Source organism: Planococcus citri, chromosome 4 (assembly GCF_950023065.1).
Source record: "Planococcus citri chromosome 4, ihPlaCitr1.1, whole genome shotgun sequence".
In the NCBI taxonomy this organism is placed as follows: Eukaryota; Metazoa; Arthropoda; class Insecta; order Hemiptera; family Pseudococcidae; genus Planococcus; species Planococcus citri.
The window spans coordinates 9,480,669-9,503,600 of record NC_088680.1 but is presented as its reverse complement, the minus strand read 5'-3'; the positions used below and the strand labels follow the sequence as shown (position 1 = coordinate 9,503,600).

The 22,932-nt window shown below is 33.1% G+C and overlaps 1 protein-coding gene across 4 annotated transcripts in view; it reads right to left on the bottom strand.

Moving 5' to 3' along the window:
• Positions 1-2,381: 2,381 nt before the first annotated feature.
• LOC135844013 (band 7 protein AGAP004871) overlaps positions 2,382-22,932 on the bottom strand; it is a 97,831-nt gene continuing 77,280 nt past the window's right edge. For 2 of the 4 annotated variants that reach the window (XM_065362085.1, XM_065362083.1), the window contains exons 2-10: positions 21,642-21,751; positions 21,479-21,551; positions 20,697-20,779; positions 8,296-8,499; positions 4,350-4,405; positions 3,752-3,830; positions 3,566-3,667; positions 3,377-3,478; positions 2,382-3,289 (exon numbers count right to left, since the gene is read on the bottom strand). In XM_065362085.1, the coding sequence (XP_065218157.1) occupies positions 3,281-3,289; positions 3,377-3,478; positions 3,566-3,667; positions 3,752-3,830; positions 4,350-4,405; positions 8,296-8,499; positions 20,697-20,779; positions 21,479-21,551; positions 21,642-21,751 (818 nt within the window). In that variant the 3' untranslated portion in view covers positions 2,382-3,280. Of the gene's footprint in view, positions 3,290-3,376; positions 3,479-3,565; positions 3,668-3,751; positions 3,831-4,349; positions 4,406-8,295; positions 8,500-20,696; positions 20,780-21,258; positions 21,342-21,478; positions 21,552-21,641; positions 21,752-21,824; positions 22,074-22,932 lie in introns of those variants that run through there. The other 2 variants (XM_065362086.1, XM_065362084.1) reach the window with 2 other exon arrangements.

Here is a 22,932-nt window from a genome sequence, read left to right as displayed (position 1 = left end):
GAATCGGTGGCCTCGAAAACCTATTATTATTTCAACACACATATCATTTTTTTCAATAGTTGAAATTTTTCTCAATTCGCCCTACCTCCTCCTTCTAGAGATACTAATCATTTTGGGTAAATGCGTGTTTTGAAAAACATATTTCTTCCCAAATATTTTGCATTAATCAAGTCAAAGTATGGAAAGATATCATTTCTAAGACCGGGGAAATATTTTGGAACGCAGTGGTCCCAATTTTTCAAGTCATTATAATTGTAAGTATATTAAAAAAAAATATAGAAAACTAATCAAAAAATTCTCAAATTTTTTTCAATTTTTTGAAATTGGTAATACCAAAATTGGCACTACTGAAATCCAAAATGTCAATAGTTTCAAAAATAATAATATCTTATTTGACTCAATTAATGCAAAATATTTGAGAGGAAAAAAATTTCAAAACACGAGTTCAACCAAAATTGAGCAATTTGCAAATTTTCAATCATCTGAAATTAAAATTGAGTATTCTGAGTGAAGGGGTAGGCTTGTGGTCTAAAATTTTACAAAATGTAATTTGGTACTTACCAAACTGTAGAAAGTACTCCAATGCTCTGATTCTGAAAAATGCTTAAACCCTAAATCGCAACTGAGCCCCTCAAAGCCCCAAAAGGAGGGCTCGAAGCTTAAAATTACGGTGTCGAATTATGGGATTTTCAAGACGTTTATTCTGATTCTGAAATAAATTAGTCTCGAAAATCAAAATTGAGATTATCGTAGATAAGAGGGGAGGGGAGGGGGTACGGAGCCAAACTTTCGAAAATTGCAAGATGGGAATCGAATTAGGTGTTCCTAAATTCCATTTGATCACAAAATCAAGTTCAAGTCTCCTAAGGAGAGCTTTTGGCTCGAAATTTTGAAAAACCCGTTTAGGTACGTAACTCATTGAATCATAGGTTTTCAAAAGCACTAATTTTTGTTTTTTGGGTAAATTCGTGTTTTGAAAAAAAAATTGTTCTCAAATACTTTGCATTTAATCAAGCCAAAACTTGGAAAGATATTATAATTTATGATACTGGGTAAAAACTTTGGAACTCAGTGGTGCCATTTTTTTGGTATTGTCAACTTCAAAAAACTGAAAAAAATTGAAAAATATTTCTAGCTGGTATTCTGAATTTTTAAAAATCGTCAATAATGATTTTTGAAAACACTCATTCTGATTTCTGATATAAGTTTGACCCGAAATTTAAAATTGAATTAAAGGGCTTGGCGTGTCTTCAAACCATCGGAAGAATACAATCAATTTTCATCTTAGGGTTAAACGGATCCGGACCAACATTTTAAAATCTCTATGAAATTTTCAGACCCAAACTCCCTTCTAAGGACTCGGTTTTTGGTTTGAGGTCAAACTGGTACCAGAAGAAAATCACTCACAAGAAGTACATGCCTAACCAATGGATGAGCGAGGGGGGGGGGGGGGTAGGTCATTTCAATCTGTACGCATCGGAGCTCCAAATGTGATCCAATAAAATGCGCTGTTCCTTTAGTTCACTGTTTTTTCTGAAATGATGAGGGGAGCCTTCAAAGGCTGAAAATAACTGTAACATGGAACACCGAGAAAACTTGGCTAAAACTTAATCTCTGGCTTGATTCATTTCCACCTTCTCAAAATGAAGTGCAACTATTCTTCAAATTATAAAATTGGCAAATAAATTTCTCATTTTTATGGCTCTTTTCGCATATTTTGAGGCCACCTCTATCATCAAAGACATTCGCCATTTAAAAATTTGTTTCCGTTGAATTAATTTCATCACTACATTATCATCAACTCAATGAACAGTATTCATCTCACAAGAATCGCCATCAATGTAAATTATAATCGATTCCTACACTTCATCATAATCAGAACCATCATAATCAGCATCAGAGCCACCACCATCATCCACCAAATATCCACAAACATTTTATAAAAAAAGACGGTTCGACGAGCAAAAAACTTAAACGAAATCATCAAAATCACAGTAATTGCAATCAATCATTTACTGTATGAAACTCACAGAGCCACCATCATCATCATGACCAATCCTGGGTCTCCATTTAAATGCGGACCCCCTCAGAAATTTTCATAAAAAATCTAGGTTGGCAAAGTGTATCTACTATTTTGAAAAAAAAATCCTAAGTATCAACACCAACATCAACAGGCAACACCACCATATCAACAAACAAATAACAAGAAACTCCCAGGGAAAAAGTTTGAGAAGCCCTTATTCATCCAATATCTCAAATTAACCTCAAATTCTCCAACTAAAATTGAAATTTTCCACTTTAAAAAATTCAAATTAGAATTGAACGCTTCCAAAACCCCCGCATACCCCCCCCCCTTACCCTAACCAAACATTCACCACACATGAAAAAAACCATTTTATTCGAGTAAAGTACATATTAAATACATACACCATATAAATAAGAAAAAATAACAACAGTTTGATTCTCTAAGCATCATACAGAACAATTCTGAGAAAATTTGGTTTATCGTTAATACGCACCATGATGAGCAATTTAAAGTAGAATATCATTCCTGAAGATAAAACCTTAGGTAAAATTTTAAAATACGTAGGTATAAATAAAAATAAAAAATAAAAAAAAACTCAACAAACAGAAGAAACAAAAAAACAAATCCTAAATAGAAAAAAAAATAATCACAAATAATTAAATAATAAAAAATACATATTAACGTGTGCACAAAATCAACATAAAAATATTTGCTCAATTTTTTTTTTTTGGTTTTTAATTATACAAAATCTAACGTATAAATATCGTATAATTATGTAGTAATGGTATAATAACGTAGTATAAGGGCAAAAAACCGCGAACAACTTTTCTCATTATAATAAATAGGTGAACGAGATGATCAATCAAACATTTAAAAAAATAAACAAATTAAAATAAAAAATAAAAAAAAGGTTCTCGATGAGATGAGATGAGATTATGCTTTCTCTGCGTATACAAGGCAGTTTCGCAGACACTGGTGAAAGCATTCATGAAAAACAAACAAACAAACCAAAAAAAAACGTACACCGAACAAGATCAAAAGATTACGAGAAAAAAGGACTCGAGTTCCGTTACCAAGCCTCCTCCTGGCAGAACGATAAAAACCATTGAGAAAGAGAGAGAGAGAGAGATAGACAACGATCTGTCATGATGTTTAATTGACCGCAAGTTTATAGTACAAATGATGAGATGTAGGTAGATGAGGTACTTTTACACACGATCCTTTGTATAGTATAGAGTCACATAAAGAATTGAATCATTTTTTCTGTGAAAAAAAATCACACCATTGAAATATGTAGGCAGGTACTATAGCCAGGTATTTTTAATGGTTGGAAATCGGTGCACAACTTACACTTTCGTGATGTTCGCGCACTTTCATGAAATACGTGATGATATCAATTGGTAAGGGGAACACAATCGTTGAGTTTTTCTCCGCTGATATTGTATTAAGCGTCTAAAAGTGAGTATAAGATGTTTCATTATAACTTATAAGACGTGTAATCGACCTAGGGCAAGATTTCAATCAACTACTCTCACTCACCTGCAAATAACGAAGTTGTAAGGCAGCTGGTGAATCACTGATAACCTCAGAGGCCTCACGTAAAGCTCGGCTAGCTTTTTGTTCACCTTCAGCCGCGATGACCTATTCGGGAAAAAAAATCCACTTGTAAATACTCGACCAAACAAAGTGCAAGATGATGTAAAAACCTTCAAAAATCCATCTCACCTTGGCTCGAGCTTCTCGAGCAGCTTCTGCTTCAGCAGCCATAGCTCTTTGTAGTTGAACCGGTAACCTCACATCTTTGCTGTAATTTACAACACATTTTTAATACTTTATCGAGTGCACAACTTACATACAAAAATTATCGTATTTTTTTAAAAGGATTTCTCAGACACCGCGAATCCTTCGACGTAAACGTATCCAATTCGACGATTCAGGTGCAAAACCACGTAACAAAATCATGTGTCGAGTCATCGAAAGGAAATCAACCCATGGGAGTTACATGATGCTGCATTTGAACAGTCGAATTTTCATTGTTTTTTTTTCACCCTGAAGTGAAAAAAAATCCAAGACCACGAGTTCGTCGAATAACTCTAGCGGTTATTTCATCATCGAGATAGCGCAGTGTCAGATTGAAAACTTTAATATTGAGTATCATCCTTTGTCTCGAAGAGACCAAGTCCAATATAATGTTCCTCATCATGTTTAATATTATAGATTAGTTAATTATTATGTAGTAATATTGTGTGAGTAAGCAGTTATTATTCTATGCAATATTTCCCCTTTCTTTTCCCTTTTTTTGGTCGAGAAAATATGTACTTACATTTCAACTCTTTCAACTTTGATACCCCATGATTCGGTAGCTTCATCCAATGAAATCTGCAAATACAAGACGGATGCTGTGAGTCAATTATTTGCTACTTGAATTAATATGCAGTGGCGCACTCAACAGATATATCTTCGCATTGGGAAACAACTTTTTAAATTTTTTGTAAATTTTGAAAAATATTTTTCAGCTTTTCATTTCAATTTTATGGGGCAAAAATATGAAATTTCACTCATTTTTCAACTGGAGAACTTCTTCTCGAAAGAACAATTAAAACACCTAAGAATCATTATGATCTAAAATCCAGATTCGATTTTTCTATGGATTTTTGGTTTCAGGCCATTCCAACTTGGCAAACATTTCTGATAGAGAGAGAGGGGGGGGGGGATCTTAAGAAACAGAAATAGGACAATACGTAGAAGCATGATAAAAGCATCCAGGGGGGGGGTCGAGAATTTTAAAACAAGGCATTTTTCAAAAGAACTTCAAAGCAATATTTTTAAAATTCAAATTTCGCAAAAAAAAATGGAGAATAATACGAAAAATAGCAGAAATTGCAATTCTGATAAAAAAGACTTCTTGATGGTTTTGACAACGAATTGGAATGATCAACAGAAGTTTGTTTCAGGTGTTTCCCTGCAAGGGGTGGGAGGGAGGGTGAGTTGATCATGTGAAAATTCATTCAAGCGAACATTTTCTCAACTACAAGTTTTCAAGTGAAAAAATCTATAATTTATTATGAAAAGAAAGAAAATAAAAAGGCAAATTTCTAAGTATGATTTTTTTTTTTTAAATGTCTAAATTTCACTAAAACTAAACCAAAAGTTGCTTTCACCATGACAAAAAAAAAAAAAAAACAGAAAAAATGACCATAAAAATTATTAAAAACTTCACGAAAAATCATTAAATTTCAATGAAATTGAGCATTTGAGAAAAATTTAGAAAGCATTGCTCGTTGAAACTCGCTAAAATGATGACATCAGAAAAATTATAAAATGTTTTCAAAATTTTATAAAATTTTGTGAAAATTGCACAATTAGAAAAATGATTAAACTGATCCATATTATTAAAAATCATCCCACATTTTTGCAAAAATTGCATGAAAATTTGCTAGAATATCTTAAAACCAGTTGAAAATGATCAAAAAATTAATGAAATTTCAATAAAATTGAGCAAAATTCAGCAAATTTTTCCCAAAGTGTCAAAATGACATCAGATGACAAAAAAAAATTTGAAAATGATTAGTAAAGTGTAAAAATGTCAGCAAAATTTTGCAAAATTAAAAATTATCGAGATTGATGGAATATTTTCAAAATTGTATACAGTTTTGTCAAATCTGTACAAAGCATCAGAAAAAAATTCATCAAAATTATAATTGACTGATGAAAAAAGACCAAAATAAAGTACATTTTTGCAAAAGCTGTTTGAAAAATTTGATAAAACTAGTTTAAAATGATCGAAAATAGACAAAAATGTAGTGAAATTCAAGAAAATTTGGCAAAAATTGCTTAAAATATTGTCTAAACATGAAATAACATTTTCAGCGATTAAAAACAACCAAAGCATGATGAATTGCTTCAAAATTTCAGTACGTTTTGAAAAAATGCTTACATTAAAAACATAATGCTGAAAATTAATTTTGTTAAAATGAAAAAATTTCTCATAAAAATTGCACGAAATATCAGAAAAGATATTAAACTGACTCAGTAGCAGTTGAAAATGAACATAAATTGATGAAAAATTGACTAAAATAAAACAAAATTTCTCAAAAAATTTGAAATTTGAAGAAAAATCTCAATACCAACTGCAAATTAGTCAAAATTGATGAAATCTCAATGAATTGAACTAATTTCAGCAAAAATTACTGAAAATATTGTTGTTAAAAAAAGTTAAAATGACAGCAGATCAGCTGAAAATCAGCTGAAAATCAGCTGAAAATGAAGAAAAATAGCCAAATTTCAGCAAAATATTGTAAAAACGAATAAAAAATTATCAATTGTAAATTGATCAATGATCAGATATTATCAAACTCGAGAAAAATTTTGTCAACATTGCACAAATTAGGGTAAAAAAAAATTATTAAACTGACACTTCAATCATCGAAAGTGATCATAAATAATTGATGAAAAAAATCAGAAAACAGCAGAAAATCATACGAAAATACCTTGAAAATTGTTGTTAAAATATCTTGAAATCAGTAAAATTGAAAACACATTGCAAATGATGAGCGAAATCTCGCAAAAAAATCCTCAAGTATCAAATTTATTAAGAAAATATTCAAAAATTTGAGCAAAATACCGAAAAAATTGTCAACATGAAGGAAAATCATCAAAAGAAAAAAATGAATGAAATTTAGCAAAAATTACACAAAATATCAAGAAAACCGTAAAATTGGCATAAAAGTTTATGAAAATTCCCTAAAAAATTGAATGAAAATAAAAAACACGTGAAAAACTGATTAAACTACCATTCAAATTCACCAAAACGATACTAAAATGATTTAAAAAGATTAAAAAATGAAACAAAACTTGGAATAAATAGTCAAAAAAATGAAAAATTACGAAAAATTGAGAAAAAAATCAGTAAAATAGAACAAAACTTTGTGCGAAAATTTCTTGAAATGAAAAGTTTCAAAATTGGTTCAAAATAACCAAAATGGAAAAATCTTGCAAAAAATGCCCAAAATATATTTTAGAAAAAAAAAATTGAAATAGAATGAAATTTACCCTTGGAGGCGTTTGAGAGGGGAGGGGGGAGGTGATTTAAAAATGAAACAAAAACTTGAAATAAATAGTCAAAAAAATGAAAAATTACGAAAAATTGAGAAAAAAATCTAATCAGTAAAATAGAACAAAACTTTGCAAAAATTTCTTGGAATGAAAAGTTTTAAAATTGGTTAAAAATGACCAAAATGGAAAAATCTTGCAAAAAATGCCTAAAATATATTATACAAAAAAAATTAAAAATAGAATAAAATTTACCCTTGGAGGCGTTTGTGAGGGGGGGGGGGGAGGGCCTTCAAAAGCCTGAATTATTCATTCTAATCGTAAAATCAAAAAAATTATTGTTTAATTGGGTTGATTTTTGCAGATAGGAAAATTTCGAGGCACAACCCACCCTCTTCCCTTGTTAGGCAAAATAGCATCACATCTACTCGTAGTTCTAGAACTGAAAAAATTAACGCGGCGATAAAACGTTTCAGAATGAAAAAACCCATTTGTTCTTCACAAATTCTTGGGTTATTCTCCCCCCCCCCCCCCACTATCAGTCTTGAGATCTTATCCCATCATTGGTTTAAAATTTATTTGCATTTCTTGTACGAAAAAATTCACGAATTCGATAATTTTTCATTATTTCAAATAATTTTGGAGCACATACTTACTCCTTTGTCTCATGGATCCTTATTATGAGGTCAAACAAAATTGTCAAAATAATTCCCCGATATATTGACCTTAAGTATACAAATTATAAAATTTCAGTTCCGAAGTTTTAGTCAAAGATGATGCAAGAATAATTTTTTTCCTATTTTGTCTTAAATTTTTGGCGCTCCCTTCCCCCTTTCCGCCCACAATCCTCCCAAGTAGAAAATGCATCACAATGGAGCAAGAGCACATTATTTCAAATCCACAAAATAAAGTATTCATTTCGGAAAAAACGCCAGTTTTCATCTTGGTATCCCAAGTTGAGTCCCATAAAAAAGAGGGCGGAGGGGGGGGGGTCAGGATCACGGGCCAAGATTAATATTTTCAACTAAAATTCTTCAAGATTTATAAAAATGATAAAATTCATTAAAAAATCTGCCAAATATCACCTATTGGAATAATATAAGGACCACTCTAGTGTACTTTGCAAAAAAGCCATAGGCTCGTAAATGGGTGCGCCACTGACACCACAAACAGATACCAAGCTCGAAGCTACCAAGTAGAAGTGCAGCACACTGTACCTGCATTGTATTCGAGATGGCCTCTCGATCGCTGAGTATCTCATGCAGTGGTCGAGTACCTAACACGTTCCTTAGGGTGGTTTGAGCGAGAAGTCTGGTCGAGTGGTGAGCATTGGCGACATTGGCGACAGAAATGGTGGCATTGCAGACTCGATAGTACACAACCGCGTCCACCGAAACGGTCACGCTGTCTTTGGTCAAAACCTGCGGGCGAAAAATGCCTCCACATCAGTACACGTACAACAATTAATAAATCGGTAATCAACTCGGCTACATAAAAATCAACTCAAAGACATGCCATTAAAAAAAAAATGAAAGACGACCACAAGTCAACCAAAAAAATAAAAAAAAAATCAACTAAAAAACTCGATACTTGAAAAAAAAATAAATTATTAATATAAACTAAAGGTATTAAAGGCTCAAGCTGTCCGCTAAAAGGTACAGGTACCTAATACCTATGAGGTTGTCGCTGATATGAATATCGACAGGCTTTCATGCTCATACCGACACGCTTTGTCGATACTACATAAAATACCTCAACGAAGTCAATAAAACGCCAACGTTTCTGCCAATCTATCTCATCGTATCTTTCCTTATACAGGGTGTTCCAGAATAACCTTTCACTTTTGTTTTATTAGTAGCTCTGAGAGAAAAATGGTTACGGAAATTTTTTTATAACCAAAATGAAGTAGAAATGTGCCGTTTTTAGACCATATATTTGAGTTTTCATTATAAATTAAGTTTTAAAAATTATTCCACCAAGATGTTTTCCATCATTTTTGACACAATCGACCAAACGTTTTTTAAAATTATTGAACACTTTGTTGAGCATTTCTCTTCTAATCAGTCTTGATTCACGAATAATATTATCTAGGAGCTGTTTCAGAGTCCTAGGATCATCTTGATATACTTTTGACTTGAGGTAACCCCATAAAAAAAAATCACATACTGAAAAATCAGGGGATCGAGGTGGCCATGAAATTTCTGTGTTCAGCGAAATTATTCGATGACCAAAATGCTCACGCAATAAAGAAATCGTGTCCGTTGCGGAATGACAGGTAGCGCCATCCTGTTGGAACCAAGTAACTCTATACTTGTGTCTGCGTTTCAATTCAGGAATGAGAAACTCGTTTAACATTTTGCGATACCTCTCACCGTTCACCGTTTCATCAAACACATACGGTCCCACTATACCGAATTTAGCCACGCCCATCCAAACAGTCAACTTAGCGGAGTGTAGAGGTTTCTCGTGTATTATCATCGGATTCTCTGTCGACCAGTAGCGCATATTTTGTTTATTCACATCACCGTTTAGATAAAAATGAGCTTCATCAGTAAAGAGTAACGAGTTCAATGGAATCTCACCAGTATCAATTCTTGTAAGCATATCCTCGGCAAATGATTTTCTTCTCACAAAATCAGTTTTTTGTAACTTTTGAATGATTAAAATCTTATATGGATGGAAACTGAGGTCTTCAGATAAAATTCGTTGCAGAGAAGTTGGTTTGATTTTTAAATTTAACGCTCGTTTACGTATTGAAGTGGTAGGGGTAGTCTGTACTGAATGCCTTACTCGGTCCGTTGTTTCTGGCGTTCTTACTGATCTTTTCCGACCTGTAGGCTTATTTTTACAAGCATGAGCGGTTTTCTCGAAGTTTTTTACCCATAATTTCACTGTTGGCCTCGATGGCACTTCACTTTTACCGGTAAGTTTAAAATGTTTGCGGAAGGCACGAATTGCACTAATGTAAGAGTCATTATTTTTGAAAAAGGCCTTTACAATAAAAGCGCGCTGCACAGCCGTCCACTTCTCCATGGTAAAAAATTAATACTGAAACATAATTCGGCATGTGTTGGCTACCTGGAACCGCTTTTACCATTCCCCTAACACCATTTGAACGCAGATCAGTGCTCACCAAAATGTGAAAGGTTATTCTGGAACACCCTGTACATATAAGTATATTGTGAATCCAGAGTCGTGTATCATCGGCGGTGTTATAGTATAATACACATAATTCTACAACTTATACGAAAGCTCATGCACCACACCCTTTGGTATATTATATACTACGTGACCGTTCAACGTTAGATACCCATTGGGGAAATGGCTCAGCACTTGAATTTTACTATCGCCGGTGCGCCAAATTCCAACCATATCTAACTACCTATCGTACCTTGTGAGATGCTCGACGTCACGCGCATCTAAAAGCTATACATTATCTCGCAATTACATACTTAGACTTACACCTACCATCCTTCGTCACAGCATAGCACATCATAAGGGCAGAAATTCAATTTCAACCTTAATACCCGCCAAAAGCACTCCCCTCCCCTCCCTTGCCACAGTTTCAATCGAAGTGAAATCTGTACAACAGAGAGAGAAAGAGTCAATAAAGAAATCCCTTAGTTCCCAGTACAGGTTCTTTAGTCGTTTACCTATAAACTCTTACAATAGGCACGTACTTTATTGGAATCGAATCCGTATTTCCCTTATTCAATAGTTTGTTAAGTTTACTCTCACAACCTCACCACCTACCCTTCCCCCTGGTCTACAATAATCATCAGCAAGTACCTAGTATAATTACTGTCTCTACGAGTACATATAAATATCAACTCCGAATGCCAGTCTCACTCAATCCATATGCATAGCTCAAGAGTAAGTTCAAGTATACCTAAATTAGGTACTGGTACTGCGAATATGTAGGATGTGAAGTGTTACACACAATACAAATGTATTCACACCCTTATGAGCAGAGGGTTCTGTAATCATTTATCTACTACACAGTTCCTTCGAGCAACAGATTATGCAATTCGCATCGTGAAACGAAAAATTACGTACAAAACGGGTGTAATTTGCGATTCGATTGTCAGCAAGTGTAATTATAGCGAGGGTAATTGGATTACGTGTCTGGAATAACAATACAGGGCCGCGTAGGAGAATTAATTTTCATCTATCTCGCGAGGATTGCCAAGTTTAACCGAACGTACTCGTAAAATGTCAATGAGCAATACGACTCGCGATTCGATTGAAAAATAAGTAATATGGTCGAATTTCGTCGTTGAAGTACTTGCTCAAAAAATACATACACACTAACACAGTAAAGATAAGCTTGACCAGGGAGTTTCCTTGACATTTTTCTGATCAAATTTTTGAATATTGAAAGTACGTACATATCATTCCATATAAAATCCACCAGAAAAAATATTTTTCAAGGGTGTCTACGAAAATTTGATATTCAAAAATCGCGACTTTTCGCGATCTTTTTTTCGCCACTTTTTGAATTTTTATGATTATTTAAAATGCTAATTTGGCAGTAACACTACCATTGAATAATAATATGCACTACAAGTTTTAAAAATTTAAAGTTGGGACGATTTTTCGCGACTTTTTGGTGATTTTTGGTGAAAATCGCGACTTTCGCGATCTTTTTCGCAACTATCGCGATCTTTCTCGCGACTTTCGCGATTTCTCTCGCGACTTTCTCGATCTTTCTCTATCTTTCTCTCGTGACTTTCGTGATCTTTCTCCTCTCGCGACTTTTGCGATCTTTCTCGATCTTTCTCACGACTTTCGCGACCTGGTAGGCACCAGATTTTTCGAAAAGGGATATCTCGACTTGGCATAAATTTTACTTTAAATTCAAGATCTATCGATTTTCAACAAAATTTGAACACGATGTGCAGAACTTTCGAACCAAATGCAAGAATTTTTCGTTTTTGCAGAACTCATCAGATATAACCCTGTTTAATGAATTTCGAAGCTCGTACTAATTTTTTTTTTCTTCAAAAATAGTAACTTTAGCAACCAAAAAAGTGACAAAACATGGACAAAATATTTGAATGCAGAAAAAAATCATCGATGAAACCGAAACTTGGAACTTTTTTTTTTGGCAATTATGGCCGAACAGGTGATTTTTGCCTTTTTTTCGCAATTTTTGATATGTAGAAAAACAGTGAGACCTTTTGAAAATTTTGGACAACAAAGTGAGAATGTTTGCAATTTCTATTAAAAAGTGAGACTTCTGATATTTTTAACAGAAGGAAATGGTCTTTTTGAAACAATTTTTGGCAGAAATTTTTGTTAATGCTTTGCCAAACCTACACATTTATGTACAATTTCAGCAAAAAGCAATGATTTCTGCTTTTTGGAAATTTTTTAATACAGGGTTCTAACAAAACTTCCAGAAAAAAAAATCATGACCCTTTCATGACTTTTTAGTGACCTATTTTTCATATTTTTACCGCATGGAAATACCCCCCCCCCCTAAATAACTTGTAACTGTGAGGAAATAGGTAGATAAGTGTTTTAATTTACCCATTTTTCTAATTTTTTGAACAAATTTTTGATTTTTCAATTTTTTTTCAATTTATGGGCTTTTAAAGAAATTTTCAAATGTGTTTCGAGCAAAATTCATAACTTTTCATGACCTTCATGACCGCCTACCAAATCTTATGACTTTTTTATGGCTTTCATGACCGTTAGACACCCTGTGACAGAAAAAAGTGAGACTTTTTGGAAATTTTGGATAACAAAGTGAGAATTTCTGCAATTTTTTGTAAAAAGCTGAGACTTTTGACATTTTCAACAAAAGAAAGAGTGTTTTTGAAACAATTTTTGGCAAAAAAGGAAAACTTTTTTGGCAATTTTTTTGCAAAACTCAAGACTTTTATGTACAATTTTAGCAAAAAAAACTGTATCTATCTTTTTCAGAATTACTCACATTTTGGCAATTTTTGGCAAAAAAACGAGTCTATTGGATCATTTTGGTAAAAAAGTGAGATTTAGTAGTAATTTTGCTAAAAAGTGAAATTGGCCTTTAGTACATTGGCAAAAACGTGATATTTTTTTCGCAATATTCGCTCAAAAAATTCAACTATTTTGCAACTAAATGGTAAAGCGGAACGTTTTGGTAATTTTTGGCAAAAAAGCCAAACTTTTAGGTACCATATCTGCTCAATTTTTTGTCAATTTTTGCAAAAATCCAAAACGAACTTTTTAGCATTATTATAGTAATACATACTTTTTCGCAATTTTTGTCAAAAAAGCGATACTTTTTCCTATTTTGGACAACTCCTGGCAAAAAAATGAGACTTCTGGATATTTTTGGAGGGAAAAAAATAAAACTTCATGAAATTTTCACTAAAAACCACAATTTTTTTTGTTGCAATTTTTAGCAAAAAACGGAGCTGTTTCGACGATTTTGAGAAAGGCGGAATTTATTACATGTTCTTGGCAAAAAGCTAAACTTTCTTACTCAATCTCAAGACAGTTTCAACCAATGTTATAAACCATTTCTAGCACCTCTCTTTTGGTCGTTCAAGAAAAAAAGGCCAATGTCTTCAACTGGTACCAAAAACTGCTGAATTTGACTCAGAAATGTGTTTAACGCATAATTTTTGAGTTCTAAAATGGATTATATGAACACCAAAATCAAATTTGCTTCTTTCCTCGAAGACGTGTTTTATCAGATATGATTAGGTTGATTGTAATTTGAAAAATGACCCCAACGTGATAGTTCATTTATAAAAATTTTCAGTCTAATGTTCCCCCCTCTCTCCTCCTTACCTTAAGAAAAAGTAGTAGGACGATTTTTAATTATTTGGCGTCTAAATGACTTCAAAAGTTGACTTGGTGCGACAAAAAAACTACGTTTAATTTGATTTCCAGGACCATATTTTTCAAAAATTCATTCAGAGCGGAAGGGGGACTCAACAGATGGTCTTAATTTTGGCGTTTCGCTTTTTTTCATGCTTCCACCTTCTGAAATTATTGAAAATTTTCGAGAAAAATAATTCCCTATTTTATTTCACTTCACGGTTTAATAAATAAAATAGAAAAATATACATACATAAAAAAATATATGATGAAAAAAATATTTATTAAGAATTGATTTTCGCGACAGAATCATTCCAAATACGTAATCTCTTTTTTTAAGAAAACCCCCTCTTCCACTACATACCCCAAAAATCTTGGTCTCCTGCACAAAGTCCTTAACCCCTTCTCTTTCCCCTCCATCCCTGAAAAGTTCAAAAATTGAAGAAAACTTGAGTTGAAAATTTTTTTATTTCATTTTTCATGCTGGTCATGCTTTTGCTAAATAGTCTCATTCTTAATAAAAAAAAAAATACCCCCTCCCTGGTTCTACAAGTTATGTAGGTCCATCTTAGAACAAAGTCTGAATATTTGACATGAAATTTTCCAATAAATATGTTTCATTTCGAAGTTGAAATTGTCCCAATTTGAATCTTGTGGTCAAAAAAATCCATCTGATGAAATCCTACCATTTTTAGAACATGTCTTTCATTTCATGTTTTTAAAAATTTTTCAATTCTGAGGGCTTCACGTATAGAAGGACTAATATCAACTTGAGGTACCAGTGAAAGTTTTTTCTCGAAAAGAGTCATTCAGATGAATTTCCACACGCAAATCAAACATTTAAAAATAAGATTCAAAAATAAACTTAAATTCATTTTGACACCAAACACGATATTTTTCAAAAATCAGATCTCATCATCCCTTCAAGGAAAGAAGAACACGGTTCCCAACTATATAGTGGTCAAAACAAGATCTAAATATAAACTCAGTACCTACTTTTCGACACCAAACACGAAATTTTTCAAACTTGGATTTCAAATTCCATGGAGGGGGGGGGGGTGATTTCTAGCCATACTAGAGATCTACGTCAAAATAAATTCTAAAATGGGTTCGATGCGATTTCATCAGATGGGGTGACAAAAAGTTATAAAAATAATTTTTCCAGATAAAAAATTTTATTCTTACAAATCTGAGAAATTTGATTTTTTGGAGTCTTCAGTTCTCAAATTTTTCATTATGTGGCTATTTCGAGTATTTACACTTTATAGGCGGGTGTAAAAATGCAAAAACATTGCTTCAGAAAAATCCAACATGCCAAACAAAAAAATTCTAGAAAAATCCAGTCTATTAATTGTCAGACCAAATTAGATATTTTTCCATTTCTCGCCATTTTGAGGACAGCTCTTAAAATTGGACTTCAAAAACTGTTAAGGAGGAACGATGAAGAGAGGGGAGGGGAGGGGTCAGTTTCCCCAAAATTCAATCCTCAATTTACAAATTCTATGCTTTAGAAACTCATAAAAATCACACGATTTATTCGACATAAAACGATTGTATTTTTTGGCCAATTTCAATACCAAGAGATGCAGATCAGTTGTAATACGAGCTAGTCGAACCTTTCTGGTATAATTTATTTACCAAACACGTCAAACTGTACACAGGTAGGTAGGTAGGTAAAGATGATGGCAGGTACTCATCTCAATTTCATTCTCGGCCATCTGATAAAATATTACTCGTACGTCTCAAACCAAACGCCGCCGGAACGATATTGAAAAGACTAGAAAACCCTTACATATGTATTGGGGTAAATGGTACACTAGGTAAGTGTAACCTTGGTTCGAGGCAGGTACTCGTACAAGAGAGAGAGAGAAAAAAAAAATTGAAATATATAAGCAAAAAACCGTCAACATAACCTTTTCGTGTATAAGTTAGGTCTAGAGAGCTATACGTGACGAATACAAACAAGTTATCCTATAGCAGAATTTTTTTCCCATCGGTTTAGTTGCCATTGTTGACAAACAATTTCCGACGAATTACCTACTAGTAAAACGTTAGGTAATAAGGAGCTTTCGGCTCGTTGACGTCAACCATATTACAATACCTACACATATTTCGCAGTCCGGCCGGCTTCGGAGCAGCGATCCTTTTTACACACGCACATGTACTCGTACTCGTATACGTATATATAGGCAGGCCTATTTAATCCTATGGGAAAAAAAGCATCGTGTAAAAATATCCGGGATTTTATTTATTTGCGTCGTCGTCGTCACTCGTTGAGTATCGAGCAAGACGAACCGAACGGGCCCAAAAAGAGCTTAGAAAATAAAAAATTTAATAACAAGTCAAACATTTCACCGATACTTTTGGCTTTATTGGAAAATAAAAAAATTCATTCCGACTCATTGTCAAGAACCGGCGACATTTTTTTGAGTTTATTAATTTTTTACGATTTCAACAAGGCGGTCTTCTACTACTCTTGTTTTCCCCAACAAAACCATGCCTACGTATACCAATTCGTTTGGGCCAATAAATAAAATAAAAAAAAAAGGTAGGTACCATCATCAATATTTCAACAACGCGACTCTAACATGTTGGCATTTTATTAAACTTTACTCTCTCTCACTTCTTCTTCGTCAAATATGAAAAAGCTGGAAAACTTTTGGCCTAGGTAAAAACCCTCACAGCACAACGATACACTACTTGAGCATTATAAGCTTATAAACTACACGATATACGCACATCACGAGTTCAACTCCTAAACAGAAAGAGAGACGTACGATTCAAAACTACCTACTCGAAAATGCGCACTCAAAAGCTATAAAAATCATTATAAATAGCAAGCTGGTGATTTAAAAGTGACATGAATACGTTTCAGAGAGAGTTGATGCGGATGAGAAAAGATGAATAAACAAAACAGACACGACACGTGCTAAGTGGTTGATATTTTTGGTCATAAACGAGAAAGAGGAATGTGCTAATTGAGTTGGTTCTAGAATTCAGTTCGAGGTTTTGAAACGAAGAATCAATCTGGATTTCTGTATTTAGATGCATTATGGGTCGAAATTTTTAAAAGCTTTTTGAGGACATTTTTTCAAGAAATTGCAGCAAGGGACATGAGTTTCATCAAAGTAGATTGAAATTATGCAAAAAACACGATTATTCAAAATGCTTTGAAACACGGAGTAATTGCACCCCCCGCCGATCCTCCAGGACAACTTTTTTCTTAAAGGGGACATCCTAAGGAACATTTTAAAGCAAGCTTGCCCAAAAAAAATTGGCCTTACTTACAAAATGGCGGCCATTTTGATTGACAGATCCAACTTTAACACCCTCTTAAGACGACTTCAGGTGGGTTCAAGTCATTTTAGAGCCTCCAGCGACTTTTTTGAAAATTACTGGAGCCTCCAGTAGATTTTTGAAACTTGAAACCCCAAAATTTCATCAAAACTGAGATGGAGAGTCGAAATTCATTATGCAAACTAATTTCAATACGCTACGAAGTTGACTGCTGGTGGATTTCAAGTCGTTTTGAGCCTCCAGCGACCTTTTGAAAGGTTGTATGGCGTTTTTTGGAAAATTGAAATTTCCTAAAAGTAGCTGGAAGTTTCAAAACCTTTTGAAACCACCATGTAGTCTGCAAAGTAAATTTCAGCTTGCCAGCTCCATTAGATAAATTAATGTTGGGGAAATTTCAAGTTTCAAAAATCTACTGGAGGCTCCAGTAATTTTCAAAAAAGTCGCTGGAGGCACTAAAATGACTTGAACCCACCTGAAGTCGTCTTCAGAGGGTGTTAAAATTGGAGTGTAGAGTAAATTTCAGCTTTCCATCTCCATTTGATGAAATTTTATGAAAATTTAAAGTTACAAAAATCTTCTGGAGGCTTCAGGAATTTTCAAAAAGTCGCTGGAGACTCCAAAACGACTCGAAATTCACCTGCAGTACTTCGTAGCGTATTGAAATTAGTTTTTAGAATAAATTTCAGCTTTACAACTCCAATTTGATGGAATTTTGTGGGAATTTCGAGTTTCAAAAATCTGCTGGAGGCTCCAGAACTGCTCAAAATGGGTTGAAACCGTTTTCAATCGATTTGGCATGTCGAAAATAGGGTATATCCCAAATTTCAGCTTTCTAGGTCAATTTGGTAAAATTTTGATTTTTTCCCTCATTTTTGGCCTAAATTCAATTTTCAAAAATTCACCATAAATCGAAAAACGCACTTTAGCACTTGAAATTTTGACAGGTGATGAATTTTCGCATGATCTTTCGATCTACCTTTGTAAAATTTGAAAAATTTCGTGCAAGTCCTATGTTGAATTGCAAAATCTGCAATTTCGGCTGACCTGTCAATCAAAAATGGCCGCCATTTTGTAAGGCCAACTTTTTTTTGAGCAAGTTTGCTTTAAAATGTTCCTTAGGATGTCTCCTTTGAGAAAAAAGTTGTCCCGGAAGATCGGCGGGGTGGGGGGGGGGTGCAATCACTCCTATTGTCATATGCCGGACTATTATAAAAAAATAAATCTACATTTACATGATATGAGGGGAGGGAGGGGGGCTCTCAAGATCACATAGAAAAATAATAATATCTACCATTTTTACTGAAAAAAATTCATGGAGGAAATTTTTGATTTTCTCCAGATCAAAAATGATGATCAAATTTTGGGCTCAAAATTCTTCAAGACAGCTCAAAAAAAAAACATTTTCGACGAAATATTTGAATTTTTTTGCAAGGTTTTAAAGGTTTAAGGTTTTAACTCCATTTGAAGAGCACAATCTTGACATTTTTTCCAAAAATACCAAAAATCATGTTCCAAAAGTTGACGTTGAAATTTTTTAAAAAGTGCTCAAAACAAGATTTGATGTGAATTTTTAATTTTTAGTCAAAATTTTAATACATTTTGATAGATTACGAGATACATCTCTTTCTCAAAAATCCCAAAAATTGCGAGGCAATGGGCTCAAAATTCTTCAAAAATACACAAAAAAAAGTTTTCGTCGAAATTTAAATTTTTCGAAACATTTCAATTTATTTCATGATAAGATGCATGACACTTTTAAAAACACTAAAAACCATTTTCAAAGTTTGGGCTCAAAAATTTTCAAATGTGCTCAAAAAAAACTTTTGATAGAAAATTTTGATTTTTTGCCAAAATGTTGACCAATTTTAATAGATTTTCAAACAATTATTTCTTTCACAAATTCCAAAAAGCACAACCCAAATTAAAACTCAAAATTCGTCAAAAATACCCCAAAAAATGTTTTAGATTTCACGTAAAATTTTGACCCCTATTTTTTAACCCTCATCACACTTTTTTCAAAAATACTAAAAGCCATTTCCAAAGTTTGGGACTCACAAATTTTGAAAGATGAATTTTTGACAGAAGTTTTCGGGTTTCAGTCCAAATTCTAACTCATTTCAATAAATCGTACGACCCTTTTTTCAAAGATCCCAAAAATCACGAGCGATTGAGCTCAAAGTTCTTGAAAAATGCAGAAAAAGACGTTTTCATAGGAATATTTGGATTTCTCGCGAAATTTTAATTCATTTTGACAGGTTGTTGACATTTTTTTTTTGTTGAAAATATCAAAATTCAAGACCCAATTTTATAAGCTCAAAATTCTTCAAAAATGCTCAAAAAATATTTTCGTGCAAAATAATTTGAATTTTCTGTAAAAGCAAAATTCATATCAATAGATTGCTTGATATTTTTTCAAAAATACTTGAGATCATTTTCAATATTTTGGCTCAAAAATTATCAAAAACGTTCAAAAAAGTATTGTTATAGATTTTGGATTTTTTTCTACAAAATTTCAACCAATTTTTACGAATCATTAGCCGATTTTGAGCTCAAAAATGCTAAAATACGTTTTGCGTGACCATTTTTTCAATAATATCGAATATCATGTCCCAAATACAGGATCAGAATTCTTCAAGATCGATCAAAAAAAGTTCCGAGAGCAATTTTTTAATTTTCTGGCAAAATGATTAAAATTCATTTTGATAAATCACATGACACCTTTTTCAAAAAATTCCAAAAATTATGAGCCATTGAGCTCAGAAATTTTTCAACTATGTTAAAAAAACATTTCGTCCAAATATTTGAAGTTTTCGCGGAATTTTAATTCACTTCAAAGGGTTACATGACAATTTTTCCAAAATACCCAGAATAATTTCCAAAATTTACGATCAACTCAAAAAAAAGTTTTGATGAAAATGTTTGGAACCCTGCCCAAAATTTTAACCCATTTTGTATGGCACTTATTTCAAGGAGCTCAAAATCATTTTCAAATTTGGGATAAAAATTCTTAAAAATACCTCGAAAATGTTTTTATCGGAGTATTTGATTTTCTCGCAAAATTTTGACCTATTTTAATTCGTTGTATCACATCTTTTTCAAAAACTCCAAAAATTATTACTCAATTTCGAGCTCAAAATTTTGCAAAAATGCTTCAAAACAGTTTCCATTGAAATATTTGGATTTCTCGCAAAATTTCAACCTATTTTGAGTGGTCGTATGACACTTTTTTTGGAAACGAAAATCTCCCAATTTGCGCTTAAAATATGGATAATATTATCATTCAAAATTTGAAACACAGGAATGAACATATTGATTCTTCGTTCAAGAAACACGAACTAATTCTTGTGCTGACTTCACAATATCGTAAACTTTGTAAATGGGTCATTTAAAATTCAAAAACACAATTAACTGCAGAGTGCTGAATCAAAACACCGGACGACAAAACACAAAAAAGTGTGACCAGTGAGTGATGTCCTTTCTACGACACCCGATGAAAAACACATTTTACCTCTTGAGGAGGGACATCGTAAGTCCTAGTACGCAGATCGACTCGGGCATAGTTATCCATGCATGGCAAAATGAAGAAAATGCCTGCGTGAAAATCATTTACAATACATAAAAAAAATGTTATTAGCATCTTTAGCTCCATCTCATTTTAGCATTAATCGCACTCAGTAAAACTAAAAAACAGTTAGACAACTCTCAATATCTGGTGGATTGTTATAAAGGGCGGGAGGGGGGAATTCTCAACCTCGAAGCTTTTGAAGACGTATTTTTCATAAAACGAGTTTTAGGTTCATTTTAATTCATACGAGCACAACAGGCTCAAACCAAAAGCTTAATTAGCGTAATAAGCGTTCTGAATGTATAATTCAAGTCAACCCAACGGTTTCAAAAAAAAAAAAAAAAAAAAAACCAAAACAAAATAAATAAAAGGCGTAATAAAACCAAAAGAAAAATAAAAGAGGAAAAAAAACAACGTAATATTCTACGCGTTATAAAAAAATTCAAATTCCAAATTCATCATACAGCGTTACTACAACTGAGATAACGTTATGAGAATAACTTGCCTCTTGAGGAGGAACGTCGAATAATCTCGATCGAATATCGACCATTTTATACGAATCGATGCACGGTAATATGAATAACATACCTTTGAAAAAAAAGCATCTTACATGGATTACATCGTACATAATTTAGACAAAATCATCGTTCAAACACTCGTAAACTCGTACAGAGCTCTTAAATTTGGGTATAAAAATATACGAGTGAATATGCGGGATAATTTACCTGGTCCTTTTGCACCTCCTGATACCAATCTCCCTAGCCTGAATATGACAGCTCTTTCGTATTCTTGTACAACCTTGGTAAATACACGAAGTAATCAGTTTCAATATTACATTTGTTCGAAATAGTTTACGAACAATATTCGTCAATTGAATGGAATACTTACTTTGAAACAAACGAACAGTGAGAACGGAAGAGTGATTACTACCAGAACCCATGACAGAATCGTTAACACCTTTCCACAAGGTCCACCGTCTGCTGGACCGGTATCTTCGGCTGAAAAGGAACACAATAATATTTTAATACACTGAATAAACAATAAGATCATAGAGGAATTAATCTAACAAACCATAAACATTATAACCCATTTCGAATGTATCATTCGAGTTCGACCGATCGAGTTCGAGTCAATAAGACCAGAATAATTCGCGAGTTTATCAAGTTACCGATACATAATCATTTTCGATAGGTGAACGAAGCCTTGTTTAAACACTTAAGAATTAATTTCGATAATAAAATTACTCCTAATTAATTCATTTACACATTTACCCGGTGAAATTAATTCACTAGCAAGAAAAAACACTACAGAAAAGAACTTCCCAAAAAAATTCCAAATATTGCACTTTTCAACTTTATTGACTTTCAAACAACGACTATTCCGCCAGATCAGCCAGATTCGCGCTATCACTAATTAGACTAAGGATACTTTTCGGCATCGTGTGCTGTCGAGTGCTTTCGGCTACGCTCGTTTGACTTGTCTCCATGAAAATGAAAATATTCTCCTTATCAAAGATGAAACTCCTGTTTCCTTTTTGTTCAAATCTTTCTTTTTCATAATCATATTATTTCATACGAATATTGTACGTATTTTAATGATAAAACTCGTGTTAGTCCTGTTTCTTTTGAATTTTAATCTGTTTCATAATTTCGTCGACAGTCTTGTACTCTTGTTAGACAACTTGGTTTCCGATCCGAACATTACCAAATGGCAAATATAAAGAAAAAACAGCTGTGATGATACTAGTCTTTCGAATTCAATTTGAAGAAAATGTAAAACGTTAACAGAAGTGACGTTGTTGTACAAACATTTGGAACTTGGAAGTTTTTCAAAAGAAGATTGATATCACATCAGTCAAAGTCAAAATCGAAAAAATCTTATCAGATTTCCAACTGCTCACAACTCACAAGGCATTTAACCCAAATTATGTGTATATTATTGAGCAACAAAAAATTGCATTCTACAAGAAATACAATGAAGAATACGTAAAAGACAATATAATAATTATTCGAATGTTATAATTAATTTTTAATTAAAATTAAAAATCTCATCAACACTATCAACAGGAACAGGGAACTTGAATCATTACAAAGAATAAAGTCAAACGAGCGTAGCCGAAAGCACTCGACAGCACACGATGCCGAAAAGTATCCTTAGTCTCTAGTAATTAGTTCGCGCT